General features: G+C 42.4%; 2 protein-coding genes across 3 annotated transcripts; both read right to left on the bottom strand.

Moving 5' to 3' along the window:
- Positions 1 to 2,714: 2,714 nt before the first annotated feature.
- On the bottom strand, positions 2,715 to 9,185 carry LOC100217277 (uncharacterized). 2 transcript variants are annotated; one of them, XR_004855871.1, is made up of 9 exons: positions 8,464 to 9,185; positions 6,800 to 6,931; positions 5,658 to 5,781; positions 5,201 to 5,514; positions 4,957 to 5,033; positions 4,714 to 4,849; positions 3,412 to 3,496; positions 3,111 to 3,314; positions 2,715 to 3,009 (listed from the first exon to the last, which is right to left on the bottom strand). XR_004855871.1 is itself a non-coding variant. In NM_001143629.2 (8 exons), the coding sequence occupies exons 1-8, from the start codon at positions 8,929 to 8,931 to the stop codon at positions 2,950 to 2,952; spliced, it is 1,515 nt and encodes a 504-aa protein (NP_001137101.2). In that variant the 5' UTR covers positions 8,932 to 8,970; the 3' UTR covers positions 2,733 to 2,949. The 2 variants fall into 2 exon arrangements, 1 of the variants encoding a protein (NP_001137101.2); NM_001143629.2 differs by lacking the exon at positions 3,412 to 3,496 and having other exon boundaries at positions 2,733 to 3,009; positions 8,464 to 8,970.
- A 298-nt stretch (positions 9,186 to 9,483) lies between these two features.
- LOC100284471 (DNA-directed RNA polymerases I, II, and III 7.3 kDa polypeptide) lies at positions 9,484 to 11,206 on the bottom strand. Its single transcript, NM_001157366.1, is given in 3 exon segments — positions 9,484 to 9,729; positions 10,597 to 10,689; positions 10,979 to 11,206. Coding segments are annotated over 3 exon segments (162 nt in total). The 5' UTR covers positions 11,025 to 11,206; the 3' UTR covers positions 9,484 to 9,706.
- Positions 11,207 to 16,860: the final 5,654 nt, after the last annotated feature.

Here is a 16,860-nt window from a genome sequence, read left to right as displayed (position 1 = left end):
TTTTTAGATTGAAAATGATGGTGGTGTTTTATTTATAAGCCATCTGGGCTCTTACTTGATACTTTGCATATATATAGCTCATTTCACGGTATAGAAATAGAGAAAATTTTAGTTTTTAATTGGGAATAATGATGATTTTTTTTATTTATACGCCATTTGAGCTCGAATTTTCTTGATAGTGGTTTACTTATAGTAGTTGATTAAAATGGGTATAGAGTAGATGACGTCTGTGCCCAAGTCCTCGACCTTCTATGGGCTTCATGAGCGACGAAGGTCGTACTTTCTCATTGTGTGTGATGAGTGTAAGAAGAAAATTATGTTCGAGTATAGAGAGAAGAACGGCGGTTTCAACCATGGTTGCATCTTCTAGAAGTTGTTGGATTGCAATTATGGGTGACAATGGGCTCTAAATATTACACTATAAGATTTAAGGATAAGATTAGGATCAAGCTCTATTTCTATTTATTTTTTGAAAAAAAATTTATTTAGAGCCCTATCATTTTGTGAAGAACCATTTTGTGAAGAACCCTAAACCCTAAACCCCTAATCGTAATGTGAGGTCTTTTGGACACATTCTTCATGGTTTATAGCCATTGTGATGATTTTGGTTTGAAGTTCTAGATTTAGTGTTCTAATTTTAGTGAGATGATACAGGATGTAAAGGCTAGTACTAGGAGGAAGAGTTTGTTGATCACGTGCAAAAAAAGGGGGCTAAAGAGGAAGGTGATGAAAGTGCACTTGTACATGAAGAGGTGAACCATTAGAAAAAAAAACCATCGATGAAGATGTGATGGAAAATAAGGATGAAAGTTGGTATCCGAAGTATTAGAATAAATTTAATATCTTAAAGCAAAAATGTATGAAATTCGATGTTAATTTTTTCTTATGTTATCAAGCACATTATTACAAATAAAAATAAAATTTGCATAAGTTGTTGTATACATTATTTGCTCCCTACAACAAAAAAGTGAAAAAATATATGTATTTGTATCCAAATTTTATATCATCATTTGAGAAGATATATGATAATATTGAGGTTTGCCTTTTATGAATCTTTACAAGCTCAATGCTAGAAATAAGAATATAAATTTACATAACAAATTCTATACCATATTTATTCACAATTAAATAAAAAATACCAAAAAAATGATATATGAATAACTATCTATTTTCATCCTTAATGAAGAGTTGGAATTATTGGATGCAACATCTTTAATTTGTTAGTGTATTGTAGGTTTAGTTTGTTTAGTGCTATTTTGGTATTGTGTAAATTATATCAATGATTTAATAAATTACTGTTTAATTTATGTATTGATCATGTTTGTGTAATAGATATTTGATTTCAACCATTTAATTAATTAAAAAGATGCTTAATATAAATCGTGTTGTGTAATAGATATTTGGGACATTCTAATTAATTAATCATGTTGTTGATGTATATTAACATATTCATGTTTTGATATACTCATGTAATTTTGTTGAACTCACAATGGTTGTACAAGCGTTTATTGGCATCACCTATTAATTTGCTCAGTGTGGACAAGGCAAACAACTGGAATGATTTCATGTGTTATCCATATGTTATCTATAAGAACGTGAAGGATTATGTTTCCTTAAAGACCCTTCACGAACACTTGTTTAGGTTAGATGTTTTTTTGAACGTAAGTTTAGGTTAGATGTTATGGCTAGCTATATTTGTTAAACCAAGCATAGAGAAAAAGAGTTTGCAATGGAATACAACGAAGAAAAAGAGGATGATGAAAACATTCTTAGGTTCGCTAAATACAGTACCTTTGATGACTGTAATGGGGAAACTAAAGCATATGTAGCAATAGAATATGAGCTCACTAATGATCTTGGTCAGGCCATTCATGAGGATTAAGTCCAAGGCATGTTATAGGATCAGAAGAAATTGTTATACTCAAATTGCAAAGAAGTGTAGAAATAGCTAGCTACCACACTAGAATTGGTGCAATGGAAGGAAAAGAATGGCATATATATCCAAATAAAGGATTTAGGATTTAAGGAGTTACTGAAACCCATAAAGAAGATGCTTTGGATGTTGAATTGCCCACCACTACAACTACATATAAAGCAAAACATGTTTGCTACCCTCTAGAATTAGAGGTGCAAAAGATACATGTATGTCCTATTCTAGAGGTGCAAAAGATACATGTATGTCCTAATGACTATCCTCTATCGCGGTTAGGATTATGCATGTGGTGCACATGCATTGCCATGTAAGATAAGGCAAGATGGCCCTAGTGGTGTTGAGGGCGAAGGCCCCATGAAGAGCTTGTTCGGTTGCTAGGGGATTGGAGGGGATTGAAGAGGATTAAATCCCCTCCTATTCAAAATGAATAGGAGGGGATTTAATCATCTTCAATCCCTCTCAAACCACCAGTAAACGAACATGGCCGAAGAGAGTTCCTACCAAGGGGATGTGGTATGCTACTAAAATACCATGTTCTAAACATTTTAGAGACAAAAGGCATGCCAGGTTGATGTGGTGGGCTGATGGCACAAAGAAGACCGTAAGATAGATGGTATGTTGAGATATCCCACTAATAGGCCCGAGTGGAGAAAAATCAATAGAATATTCCTGGAGTTTGCAAAGGGTGCAAGGAACGTAAGGTTTAGTTTAATAATAGATAGCATGAATCCTTTTCGGGGGCAGGGCAACAGTCATAGCACTTGGCCTATAACTCTACGTATCTAGAACCTTTCCTCTTGGATGTGCATGGAGCAAAGTCCATTAATCAAATAAGTCAAGGTCTATTTTCCTTACAACAGCATCTCAGTGACGAACAGCAAACCACTAAAAATGGATGGCATGCCTCATCGTGCACGAGTGGATGCCAAAGATCAGATTATTTTCGATCTTTCGGAGGTGATGGTATCTCAGTACCTTACAATTTTACAAATGAGTACCAAGGCCGTACGTGCTGCTTAGTCACTAATGTTGCACACTGACAAGAACCTTTGGACTGCATTGTGGTACTGAGTCCCCTGTGGATACATAAGATAGGTGCTTACAAAAAGTGGAGAAATAATTTATTTAAAGAAAGTAGCCTCAAGCCCTCAACTGTATACAGTAGAAGATTAAGTACCTCCCAGTAGAGTTGGTTGCAATCGGTGCACTTCCAGAACTCCAGATTTCGGTTGAACAAGCACGTGGGAATAATCTGGAAACCTTTTGAGGCTTCAACAGCTTCCTCTAGGGTAAGTGGTTTCTGAATAAAGCTACCATTGCATTTTGTGCACCTCGACATAAGTTGGTCCTCAGAAATCTTTAATTGGAAGATATTAATGACCTAGAACAAGCAAGTTAATAAACTGATCAGTTAGCCCCAAAATCTCCTCAGTTCCTCAGCCTACTCAAATAGAAACATTAGAAAACAAGTATGGTGCCTTTAAAGAGCTTCCTGCGTAACAATACAATTCTCAGTCAGAGACTCCTGATATGTGCTACCAGTTCACAGGTGATAACTGGTACCTTCATGTCATAAGGTCATTCACAGTGGTAGGTTTCATATTTGTGTTTCCAAGATGCCACGTAAACATGAAAGAAATGAAATCTTGGTTAAAACAGTCTCTCACAGCGGAAAGTTTCATTTGATGCAGTATTGTAGATGACATGCAATACACAATATGTCTAGGTAACGGCGTAGACATAGTTTCATCCCCATGAAACTCATTTCATCTCTTTCTTTATTAATTGCTTGCCACACCATCCAAATTGGTGACATGACACATCATTTAATGAGAATGAAACTCCTATAAAACTACCATTGAAAATGGCCTAACACCACATTTTTTATGAGAATGCTGTGCATCCACATCAAAGGTGCTAGGAGAAACAAATACCGACTTGATGTGTTGCAATATTTGAATGGGACGAATTCTCTGCAGCATTGCAAAGATTACTTGGGTTAAAAAATTTCATGGTTGTGTTGCTACCATGTGGCCTCAGCAGGGGCGTAGCTACGTTCAATTGTCGGGGTCGGCTGACCCCAATGACTTTTGAAAAATACAATGAAAAATCATTGGTTAGCACTGCACATTAAGCTATTTGACCCTGTCAGCCAAGCCTACTGACCCCGGCAACCTTATATGCTAGCTTCGCCCCTGGGCCTCAGGGCTCACTTATCAACCTCACTGTCATGGAATTTATGATCTTTAAGATGGTACTCAACCTGTCGTTCTCTAACCATATAATCCCAGTTCTTCATCATTAATAAGTTCCAAAACTTCTTGAAAAATCCTTGAAACAGTTGTGGAAATACCATGTCATCTTTTTTTATCTAGTTATAAAGCATGGGTGGCTAATAAAAGAATTAAATTAAGCTTTAATCAGTAAACAACAGTAGTTAAAAGTAAACATTAATTTGCCATTTATATTGATTCTTGCTAGAAACTACTCAGAACTCCTTGGTCTAACTTTGGATTGGTCCATGTAACTGCAGTTGAAAGGTTCTCTCCTGGGTTGAGCTGATAGTGGAGCATTTACTGAGAGAAATATGATTTATTAGATGCTCCATAATCATAGGTTAACCAACAAGGAAATTAAACCTTCCATCAATTTGGTAACCAAATATATGGTGTTAACAATATAACCAAAATGAACTTGAGCCATGGGAGATTTAGCATTAACTTGTGAAAGCTGTTGTATAAATCACATTTAAGATGGAAAAGATCAAAATATGCACAAACCTCAGCTAGTTGATCATGTTTGAGCAGGCTTTTCACTCTGTATACCTGGTTACCAGCTAAATATTGATATTTCAAGAGCTTGGCATCCCGTGTTAATAATATTCTTCCTTCCTTGTATGTTTGATTTAATAGATCCCTACAGGTCAGTAAAATATGTGACAAGCAGCACAAGGTAAATGAGAACTATCAATTGGGATTACATTAAGCATGTTACTGAATTATCGCAGAAAGTAAAGGAAAGACCTTGGTTCAGGTTTCTTTGAAGATGGAATTGCAGCATCTATTCCAACACATCGCAAGTGCTTAGCTAGGCCCTCAATCTGTTTAAATTTATTCTAAGGTTAAATCCAGCAGTTTGTGAACAGGGAACCTAATTGACTCGTATGGTGTTAAGTTTTTGTTAAACCTAAATTCATCTTATTCACTGCAGAATGATAATAAAAAAATGATTTGTACAGCTGGGGGTAACGAGATCAGGAGAGCCTACCATCACATCACACAAGAACTTTGGGTACCCATCCCCACCAATGGAAGGATCCCATGGAGGGGGACCCTGCCATTCACTACTGCAATCCACATTATCTTTGCGTTTGGCATTGGCAGGAATCTTCAGTTTTTCTTTTCGTCTGGAGGTACGCGGTTTTGCATCAGATTCTGTCAATATTATCTTCTCACTGTACTTGGTTACTATGGACATCAAACAACTACCCGAGCAAATGCCATATCCAGAAGAAGAGCATTCTATCACCACTGATGAGCAATGCCTGTCTGAAGTAAGTTCTGTTGTAGATGAACATTTTCCTTTAATAGAATCGACAGTAAAAAAATAAGAAAGGAAGTCAGAAATAGAAGTCATTCTTGGTACTATGATGACTTTCAAATCTAACAAAAAAAACTAGAGAAAATAGGAAAGAAATAAAAAATAAGAACTTACTAAGAATTACCTTCCATTGTGATCCTTTTTTGGAACAAATCAAATATGTCTAGCAAGTAGTAGGCATCCGACGCAGCATATTGTATTTGCCCTTCACTTAAGGGGCGGCATGACCAATCACTACACTGGAGTTCCTATTAAAATAAAAGGGCAAGGATAATAATTAAGCAAATCAACACCAATGCTTTCAAATGCATTGCTAGTGTAGTTGAGCCTTGAGGACCGGGCTTAGCCCGGTGGTGAAGGCGGTGTGGTCCCCTTCACCAGGTCGGAGGTTTGACCCCCCGATTTCTCACCAAAAAACCCCCTCGCTCTCGGGGGAGCGACTCGGTTGTGGTCATCTCGGGCCTGGGTGGGCCTTTGCAGTGTGGGCAACCTGTGAGTCGACCCGTTAGTGACAGGAGGGCTGGGTTCGGAGGTTTCTCGGTCGGGACCATACGCTGTGTCGCTGTGACCTTTTATCCATGGAAAGCCGCGAGGGTGGTCTTACCCTCCCGGTCGAGTTTTTAGTGTAGTTGAGCCTTGGCCGGGCAGGAAGGCCAGCCTCAAATTTGGCTCACAAACTTAAGTGAAAATAGGCAATCTCTTGCAATACAAAATGAGCCAATCTCTTGCAATAAATGAGCTGAGCTTGTGCACCAGAATAGCCAAACCTATGGAATCTTGGCCCAGTATCTATTTATGGAACCCAACTAACTTTATTTCTCGAACATGCTGAACACTAGTGTTGTAGAGCTTGATCCTTTCCATGATTTTGATAATGACAATAGACTTGATGAACCAGGTCCATGTTGAAACTGTTTTTCCTTTAGTTTGGATGGCTCAAGGGACAAAGCGCTTGATATTTTAGTTGATCAGGTATGTGTGGAACCTTACTGAGGATGATAACCATTCTCAAACCCAGAAAAAAAGGCTACCAACAAACTCAAGCAGACAAGAACTTACTAAAGGATAGACATTGATTTGAAAACAAGGAACACTAGCCTTATTTAACAAAACAGCAAAGTTTTGGACAGTATAGCCTATGTTTGTGCTCTGCACTCCCTTGTGAAGTACTTAAAAAAGAATAACCTCAAAATGCTTGTGCTCTGCACTCTGTTCTGAAAAAATAAGGTTCCAAAAATGAAGGTAAGACATCTTATCAATGCTAACCTTGGACAAAAGGATACCAAGCAGCTCCTCACAAATAGTTGCCAAACTCTTGGTCTCCTTTGGAAGCTTCTTCTGCCTATCATGGCCCTTGAGATAGTAATAAATGTTGGTGACATCCAAGAAAGGCTCCACCTTGCACAAAGGAATACCAGCATGGTTATCTTAATATAGAGCAAACAATGTGCATCCAAAATTCATGAAAAACAAATAAAATGGGTACAATCCTAGAAACACTCTCTGAATATAAAAATAAAAAGAGGCTATTGTGTTTGTGTCACTGGATGGAAGTGCAATTGTGATTTCGCCTCCTTTTTGAAAAAGGAGAACAAGTGTGGGCTTGTTCTGGTAGAGACACTTGACGGTGTGAAATATAGGGGCAAATGACAATTAAAAAACAGCCAAATTAAAAGGCAGGGCAAAATCACAATTGTAAACAAAGAAAATTGTGATTTTGACCATGCTTTTGAATTTGGTTGTTCTGTAATTGTGATTTTGCCCTTGTATTTCACATCGTCAAGTGCTTCTAACGGAGCAGGCCCAAATTTGCTCTTCATTTTCAAAAGGGAGGCCCAAAATCACAAAGTTAAATATTTTTTTTGGGGCGGTGGGGGGTGGGGGGGGGGGGGGAGGGAGGTGTAAAAATCACAATTTCGCTTCCATCCAGGGATGGAAACACAATAGCCCAAAATAAAAAAAACAGTGAAAGGTCAACACACTTATTTTCCAATACCATACCTGATCTATCCACATTGATAATTCAGTGTATTAGACAGGAGCAAATGAATCAAACTATGATGAGTACATGATATACTATGATATAGTATGATAATAGCTCAGTGATATGGGAGATAACTCTATTGTCGACGACAGGGGCGGATCTAGAATTTTTCCATGACCACCAAACCTACTGAATTTCATTCTCTTCTTTTCATCTTAGCCATTTTATATTAGATCAAATAGAGACTCTTGTAGAGTTATATGGATCAAGCCCCAGGCCACGGACCGAGTGGCCAAGGGTGTAGATCCGCCCCTGATCAAGGATGAAATGCAAGTCTGCAATAAACCCTAGACTTTACCCTGTAATCAAGGATGAATTGCAGGTATGGACTCAGTCCTAGACTTTATCAGAAAAAGGGACTGCAATGTGGATCATAAGATGCAAGAAATTAACACATGGTTGACCCACGTAATTTGCAGTCTATCGCAGTTTGATTGGTATTTGATTGTTGCTCACTTTGTTGGAGCAGCACAAAACGACCCTTATTTTTTTCAATATACAGTGGATGTACATGTATGGTTACTATTTGGCCCATGTTCTCTAAAACGGTTAGTGAGCAAGGGTTGAAACTAGTTGTTTCGAAAATAATGCCATCCTAAAAAGTGCAAGCGATTACAATCACTAGCTACACAATTGTGCAGGCTAAGCTGCTAGTACAGAGCTTAATTCATTTCCCACAGAAGAGCTGCTAAAGCCAGAGGGGGTTGATCCTGCAGAATTTGGTTCTAAATTTTAACAATCAGTTCAATGGTTAAGCATATCCCAGCACATGAGTACCAATTACGTGGGAATCACTAACCTAATCCCGACTTGAAACTTTACATCGACGTTGCCACCAGGAAATGAATGTGCAGCTTGCCACGACATTTGGTCAACACGCCCTTACCCTATCGAATCCGGAATCGCACCCGAGGGCGGCGGAGAAGGTGGAGGAGAGGTACACCAGGTCCTGCTTAAACCTGAACCCCAGCTTGAGCGTCTCAGGCCGCTCGAACAGCTCTCGCAGCGGTGCCCACAGGTCGGCGAGCGGCACGGAAAGCAGGTCGACGACAAACACCTCGCTGCGCTCGCCCTCACCTCCACCACCATCGCTGAAGCGGCAGGCCACCTGGAGCAGCGTCACCGTCGGGAACTTCGGCGGCGCTGGAGATGTCTCGGACGCCGGCGTCGTGTCGTCGCCCAGGGCCGCAGGGTCGGCAGCGGCAGGGCTACCGCGGCGGCGCGGCTTCCACTCTGCGTCAAGAGCGACGACACGGGCGGCGGCGAGGGAGCGCAGTAGGAGGGCGATCCCCGACGAGGATCCGCCGCCGGTGACGAGGTGCACGGCGAAAGGGGGCGCTGGCGCGTGGTCCATCGATGCGGTAGGGGAAAGGAAGCGAAATGGGAGCACGATGGAGCCGCGGGGCCTGGCCTGCGCGTTTTTACGTGGAACTGTGGAAGCGGCGGCGTACGGTGTATTCGTAGTGAACGGCGTATACGAAATTGGGAGTACGGAAGTAGACCGTATATGCGTAATTACGCTGCCCAAGCTGGACACTACAAGCAGACCGCATACATCTGAATCGCACCCGTCAGCCCATCACATTTTCATCAGTTCCGAATGAACGGATCAAGTGAGGGCACAAACAATATTCCAGCCGTATAAGGAGGTGTTTGGTTTCTAGGGACTAATGTTTAGTCCCTTCATTTTATTCCATTTTAGTATATAAATTGATATATATAGAAACTAAAATAGAGTTTTAATTTCTATATTTGATGATTTTGTAACTAAAGTGGAATAAAATGTAGGGACTAAAAATTAGTCCCTACAAACCAAACACCCCCTAAATCGATATTTCCACTGAACACCAAACAAATGGCCAATAAATAAATAATAACGCAGGCATAACAGGCACGCATTAGATTCGGTACTTAGGAGGACCCATCAACATATTACTGCAGTATCTCAATGCTCAAATCCGACCCTAGTTCAAGCCTTACATATTAAAGTTTTCAAGCCCAAAAGAGGCACACGACATTCATTCAAACATTATGTCTGACACTTTCATTTCCCTCACAAGACTCTTTACATAGGTGAGTGGCGAGTAATAGATCAACCATCTCCAGTGTTTTTCCCCTGTCGTCACTCCTCAGCGTGCTTCAAATTGGACAACTATACAAGAAACATAACATTTTGGTGAGGAAGGCCACACATGAGAACAAAGATCAAATTAGAAATTAAAACATGGTCCAATAGACCAACCATGACATCTAACTTCACACCCTATACCATCTTATAAGTGGCTAGAATTGTCAACCATGAACTCTAATTTCACACTCAATTCAGCTACCATTTTCTGCAGGTCATCATTAAATTACTAATGAGCACTAAGCATTATCAACCAGTAAATAGTCACATAAAACAGGGTCGAAGGCATCGACCCTCAACCCATGAATGCCATTCCTGACCCAATTACATAGTGTCATTTTCGATCCTGCTGTGTAAAAAGCCTTCACAAGTAGTCTACCATGTTCCTCGACCCCATCGACCAAGAAACTGTGACTATGCCCGTAACGATAATCAAACCAATCACTACTTTTGAATGTGCACACATTTTTCTAAGAAAAACAAATGTATGATATGTGCATAATTGAGACATGGAGGCAAACAATGTTCTAAAAACAAGTCTATAGCTGATTAGGCACTTGGCCAATTAATCATAATGCACCCTTTACGTTTCTATAAGCGACCCATTAGCTATCCATTTAATCCATTGTACGCTGCTACCTTTATAAATCATTCCTGTGACATCACTGAACCTTTAGGCTTGGCATGGCAGGTATATTACTGACAATGCAAGAAAAAATATTATGTTTTGGGGTATACATACAGATGATGCACTTTATCGTCAACACCACCACAACAGAGGACGGCCTCTGCTGGACACAAGCAATTGTGTGTTCTATCCTCAATTTAACCGATGAGGAAAACAAGGAATCGCATATCTGAATGAAAGGATAAGCAATGATGTGGTCTTACTCCGGCGGGTCCGCTTCTTGTAGAGGATGCGGTGGCCACATTCACGGCACTGGACGACGTCTACTAGCTTCACGGTGTTCTCAGCTCCGCAATCTGAAGCAGAACATTATTAAATTAAGATTTCCAACAAGAAACGACGGAGAAATCCAGATCATCCGTAGTAGCCAGGAGGTGAAAATTTTATATCAAAGGTAGTAGACATGACGAAGTAGTAGTAGCGGATGACTGGATGATTCTCCTTTTGATCTTTGTGGTGTATACTTCGTTTTGACATCTGAGTATATATTTATTTAACTGCTAAAGTGAAGGGCAAGCCCCTCATGATTACGATGAACCATAACGAATCCAATCATCAGATGAAAATAGGGATCGAGAGGATTACCTCCGCAGACGTAGGTGACAGGCTCCGGCTGCTGCGGCGGATCCATGGGTCGAGCCCTCTAGGGCTTCCGGCGGCAGGTGGTTCGCAGAGGAGAGGTAGAGAGGGGTTTGTAGGCGTCTTCCCTTCCCAACCGCAGTCGTCGCCTTGCGCAGAATGGAACGCGGCCGCCGCCCTGGTCTTGAGTCTTGACCGACCTAGGAGTAGATTTTTTTTGCTTTTATAAGCAGCATGCTGCATGCATGCATGCGCATCGTTTATCTGCGCCTCCAAGCCACAACCTTGCTCGGCTCAATACAAGCCCGGCCCAACAAACCGTCTGGCTCGTTTGGTTAATTGGTTTGCTCACCGGGAGAGCTGCCTGGGTGGGCCAGGCAGTGATGTCACGTGTAGGATTTTGAGTGCCTCGGGCTCGGGCAGATCACTTGCCTAACAGAGGGAGGGCTTCTACCAAACAAGCCTCAATTATAAAGAGTAAACAGTGCAATCTATAGTGTAAAAAATAAACAGTGCAATCTATGGATGCTTAATGGCCTCATCTCTACTACTACTTAAGTGTCTACTGTAGGCGTCCACAGTGGTGCACGTTCTGCTGGTTCCCGCCTCGGCCGCGTATCCCCCACCCTCCTCCCCACCACCGCCGCTCGACTGCGGTTTCGTCGCACTCCTGCCTTCGATGGCGCTCCTTGCATCCCGCCCGCCCGCCGCGCTCGATTCCTCCTTCCTTCAATGGCGTCCGCGCCGTCCAAATCTGCCTGCACCGTCCAATCCCGCCCGCGGCCACCAATCAATGCCCGCGGTCCTCCCCCACGCGGATCCCCCACCTCTCCTCCCCACCGCCACCGCAACAGATCCGCGTGGCATGGGCAAATCCAGCGTCGTCGCCGTGATGCCTGCCCATGCCACCACGCGCGCAGCCCCCACCCTGGCGTGATCCCCACCCCCGCCCATCCTCCTCGCATCCTCGGCGCCCCGTCATCCACATCCTTGTGGCCGTCTCCAGCGGCGAGAGGATGACGTCGTCCAGGGTGGTGGTTGCGCGGAGGCGCGTGAGCCCAACAAGGACCTTGTTGGAGAGGGTGCCCACGGGGGAGAACACCATGGTCGTCGCCTTCTTCGCTCCTGTCTCCACTCTTCAAACCCCCACCCCAACACCCGTGGGCAGGCGAGCTGCGCCGCGATGGCGTCGATGTCGTCCTCCAACAGGACGTTGTCACCTAGGGTGAGGCGCTTGAACACAAGCTCGAAGAGGCGGGACGACTTGTCGAGCGCCGGGTCGAAGAATATCCCGACGAGGAATGGTCGCAGAAGGAACTGCTCTGCGATGGAGGACAAGAAGCCGAGCTGCACCTGGTGCTCCCCCGTGGTCGTCTCTGGCGTTGAGAGGATGACGTCTTCCGGGGTGGCGGCCGCGCAGAGGCGCGTGAGCTCAACAAGGAACGAGGCAGGAGATAGAATAGGCCGGAGAGCAGGTAGAATGGCTCCACTGCGCTGGCAAAGACGAGCGCGCCGGGAGTAGAACGGTCGGAGCCTGAGCGTGGGGAAGTCGAGGAGGTGCCAGCACTCCAGGTACATGGTGAGAAATAAACTATCAAGGTACTGAATGGTGTCTTGGTACAGATATCATTGATCTTATGTGATGCTTTAGTGAATGACACATATTGAATAAAAGCGATGACTGTTAGCAGCCAGAGAAGTTGGGAGATTGTAGTGCCAAGGTTACTTGATAGTGTTCCATGTATCAGTGGACTCCACAGAATAAGGGCCAAATATTTCCTTTCCATGTATCAGTGGACTCCACCTGATGTCAAACAGGCTCAATATGATCATGGTTAGTGTTCCTTCTCATACATCAGCTTCCATGTGCATCTCGTGATAATAGAGAAGTTGGGAGATTGTAGTGCCAAGGTTACTTGATAGTGTTCCATGTATCAGTGGACTCCACAGAATAAGGGCCAAATATTTCCTTTCCATGTATCAGTGGACTCCACCTGATGTCAAACAGGCTCAATATGATCATGGTTAGTGTTCCTTCTCATACATCAGCTTCCATGTGCATCTCATGATAATAGAGAACACATATAGGTGTTTCTGGATTATTCTTTTCAATATTTCGAGTCAAAACACGTGATCTCCAAGAACCAGGTTTGTCTCTACCTTACCTGCATTAGCATGCTTGTTATATTTTGACAGAAATCATGTAGGTTAGTATCTGTAGTTTTACTGGTTATTTTTATTGTAAATAAGCCATAATGTGTCTAGCAATTAGAGCAGGTCGTTCTGTTGTAATTTGTTTCTTCAGGGACTTATTAAATCCTAGGTTTCCATTTGTTCTAACAACTATGTTTTGCATGTACCAGAGATCAAACTTCTTGACTTAACTGGCAATATATTCTCACAGTGGCAAGTAAGAACTCCCACAGAATGATTCTTGTTACTTCAGTTGTGAAAGTCGCCTAGAGGGGGGTGAATAGGGCGAATCTGAAATTTATAAACTTAAGCACAACTACAAGCCAGGTTAGCGTTAGAAATGTAAACGAGTCCGAGAGAGAGAGGGCGCAAAACAAATCGTGAGCAAATAAAGAGCGAGACACGATGATTTGTTTTACCGAGGTTCGGTTCTTGCAAACCTACTCTCCGTTGAGGTGGTCACAAAGACCGGGTCTCTTTCAACCCTTTCCCTCTCTCAAACGGTCACTTAGACCGAGTAAGCTTCTCTTCTCAATCAAACGGAACACAAAGTTCCCGCAAGGACCACCACACAATTGGTGTCTATTGCCTTGGTTACAATTGAGTTTGATCACAAGAAGAATGAGAAAGAAAAGAAGCAATCCAAGCGCAAGAGCTCAAATGAACACAAATGTCGCTCTCTCTACTCACTATTTGATTTGGAGTGATTCTGGACTTGGGAGAGGATTTGATCTCTTTGGGTGTGTCTAGAATTGAATGATATAGCTCTTGTAATATGTTGAAGGTGGAAAACTTGGATGTCATTGAATGTGGGGTGGTTGGGGTATTTATAGCCCCAACCACCAAAATATGGCCGTTGGAAGGCTGCTGTCGCATGGCACACCGGACAGTCCGGTGCGCCACCGGACACTGTCTGGTGCGCCAGCCACGTCAGCAGGCCGTTGGGGTTCGACCGTTGGAGCTCTGACAGGTGGGGCCTCTGGGCTATCCGGTGGTGCACCGGACAGGTCCTGTAGACTGTTCGGTGCGCCAACTGCGCGTACTCTGACCTATGCGCGCAGGCGCGCATTAAATGCGTTGTAGTCGACCATTGCGCGTGAAGTAGCCGTTGCTCCGCTGGCACACCGGACAGTCCGGTGAATTATAGCGGAGCGCCCTCTGATTTTCCTGAAGGTAGCGAGTTCAGAGACGAGTGCCCTGGTGCACCGGACACTGTCCGGTGGCACACCGGACAGTCCGGTGCGCCAGACCAGGGTGCCTTTGGGCTGTCTTTTGCTCTCTTTGTTTAAACCCTTTCTTGCTCTTTTTATTGGCTTATTGTGAACCTTTGGCACCTGTAAAACTTATAGACTAGAGCAAACTAGTTAGTCCAATTTATTTGTGTTGGGCAATTCAACTACCAAAATCAATTAGGAAAAAGGTGTAAGCCTAATTCCCTTTCAATCTCCCCCTTTTTGGTGATTGATGCCAACACAAACCAAAGCAAGTATAGAAGTGCATAATTGAACTAGTTTGCATAATTGTAAGTGCAAAGGTTACTTAGAATTGAGCCAATATAAATTCTCATAGGATATGCATGGATTGTTTCTTTATCTTTAACATTTTGGACCACGCTTGCACCACATGTTTTGTTTTTGCAAATTCTTTTGTAAATTCTTTTCAAAGTCCTTTTGCAAATAGTCAAAGGTAAATGAATAAGATTTTGAGAAGCATTTTCAAGATTTGAAATTTTCTCCCCCTGTTTCAAATGCTTTTCCTTTGACTAAACAAAACTCCCCCTCAATAAAATCCTCCTCTTAGTGTTCAAGAGGGTTTTAAGATACCAATTTTGAAAATACTACTTTCTCCCCCCTTTTGAATAAGATATCAATTGAAAAATTCATCATTTTAAAACCTTTTCTTAATTTCAATTTTGAAAATTGGTGGTGGTGCGGTCCTTTTGCTTTGGGCTAATACTTTCTCCCCCTTTGGCATGAATCGCCAAAAACGGATACTTGAGTGAAATATAAGCCCTTTTAAACTACTTTCTCCTCCTTTTTCGAACATAATATGAGTGAAGATTATACCAAAGTTGGAGAGTTGCTCGGAGCAACGGCGAAGGGTGAGTGATTCGATGGAGTGGAGTGGAAGCCTTTGTCTTCGCCGAAGACTCCAATTCCCTTCCAATCTATGACTTGTTTTGAAATACACTTGAAAACACATTAGTCATAGCATATAAAAGAGACATGATCAAAGGTATACTTATGAGCTATGTGTGCAAAACATCAAAAGAAATTTCGAGAATCAAGAATATTTAGCTCATGCTTAAGTTTGTTAAAAGTTTGTTCATCTAGTGGCTTGGTAAAGATATCGGCTAATTGTTCCTTAGTGTTAATATATGCAATCTCGATATCCCCCTTTTGTTGGTGATCCCTAAGAAAATGATACCGAATGGCTATGTGCTTAGTGCGGCTATGCTCAACGGGATTATCCGCCATGCGGATTGCACTCTCATTATCACATAGAAGAGGAACTTTGGTTAATTTGTAACCATAGTCCCTAAGGGTTTGCCTCATCCAAAGCAATTGCGCGCAACAATGGCCTGCAGCAATATACTCGGCCTCGGCGGTAGAAAGAGCTACGGAATTTTGCTTCTTTGAAGCCCAAGACACCAGAGACCTTCCCAAGAACTAGCAAGTTCCCGATGTGCTCTTTCTATTAATTTTACACCCTGCCCAATCGGCATCTGAATAACCAATCAAATCAAATGTGGATCCCCGAGGGTACCGAAGCCCAAACTTAGGAGTATGAACTAAATATCTCAAGATTCGTTTTACGGCCGTAAGGTGAGCTTCCTTAGGGTCAGCTTGGAATCTTGCACACATACATACGGAAAGCATAATATCCGGTCGAGATGCACATAGATATAGTAAAGAACCTATCATCGACCGGTATACCTTTTGATCGACGGATTTACCTCCCGTGTCGAGGTCGAGATGCCCATTAGTTCCCATGGGTGTCTTGATGGGTTTGGCATCCTTCATCCCAAACTTGTTTAGAATGTCTTGAATATACTTCGTTTGTCTAATGAAGGTTCCCTCTTGGAGTTGCTTCACTTGAAATCCTAAGAAGTACTTCAACTCCCCCATCATCAACATCTCGAATTTCTTTGTCATGATCCTACTAAATTCCTCACATGTAGATTCGTTAGTAGACCCAAATATAATATCATCAACATAAATTTGGCATACAAACAAATCATTGTCAAGAGTTTTCGTGAATAAAGTAGGATCGGCCTTTCCGACTTTGAAGCCATTAGTGATAAGAAAATCTCTTAGGCATTCATACCATGCTCTTGGGGCTTGCTTGAGCCCATAAAGCGCCTTAGAGAGTTTATATACGTGATTAGGGTACTCACTATCTTCAAAGCCGGGAGGTTGCTCAACATAGACCTCCTCCTTGATTGGTCCATTGAGGAAGACACTTTTCACGTCCATTTGGTAGAGCTTAAAGCCATGTTAAGTAGCATAGGCAAGTAAAATGTGAATTGACTCAAGTCTTGCTACGGGTGCATAGGTTTCACCGAAATCCAAACCTTTGACTTGTGAATATCCCTTGGCCACAAGTCGGGCTTTGTTCCTTGTCACCACACCATGCTCATCTTGCTTGTTGCGGAAGACCCACTTGGTTCCTACAACATTTTGATTAGGACGTGG

Source organism: Zea mays, chromosome 2 (genome assembly GCF_902167145.1).
Source record: "Zea mays cultivar B73 chromosome 2, Zm-B73-REFERENCE-NAM-5.0, whole genome shotgun sequence".
In the NCBI taxonomy this organism is placed as follows: Eukaryota; Viridiplantae; Streptophyta; class Magnoliopsida; order Poales; family Poaceae; genus Zea; species Zea mays.
Note: the sequence above shows the minus strand (reverse complement) of the source record. Positions and strands in the feature narration are given on the sequence as shown.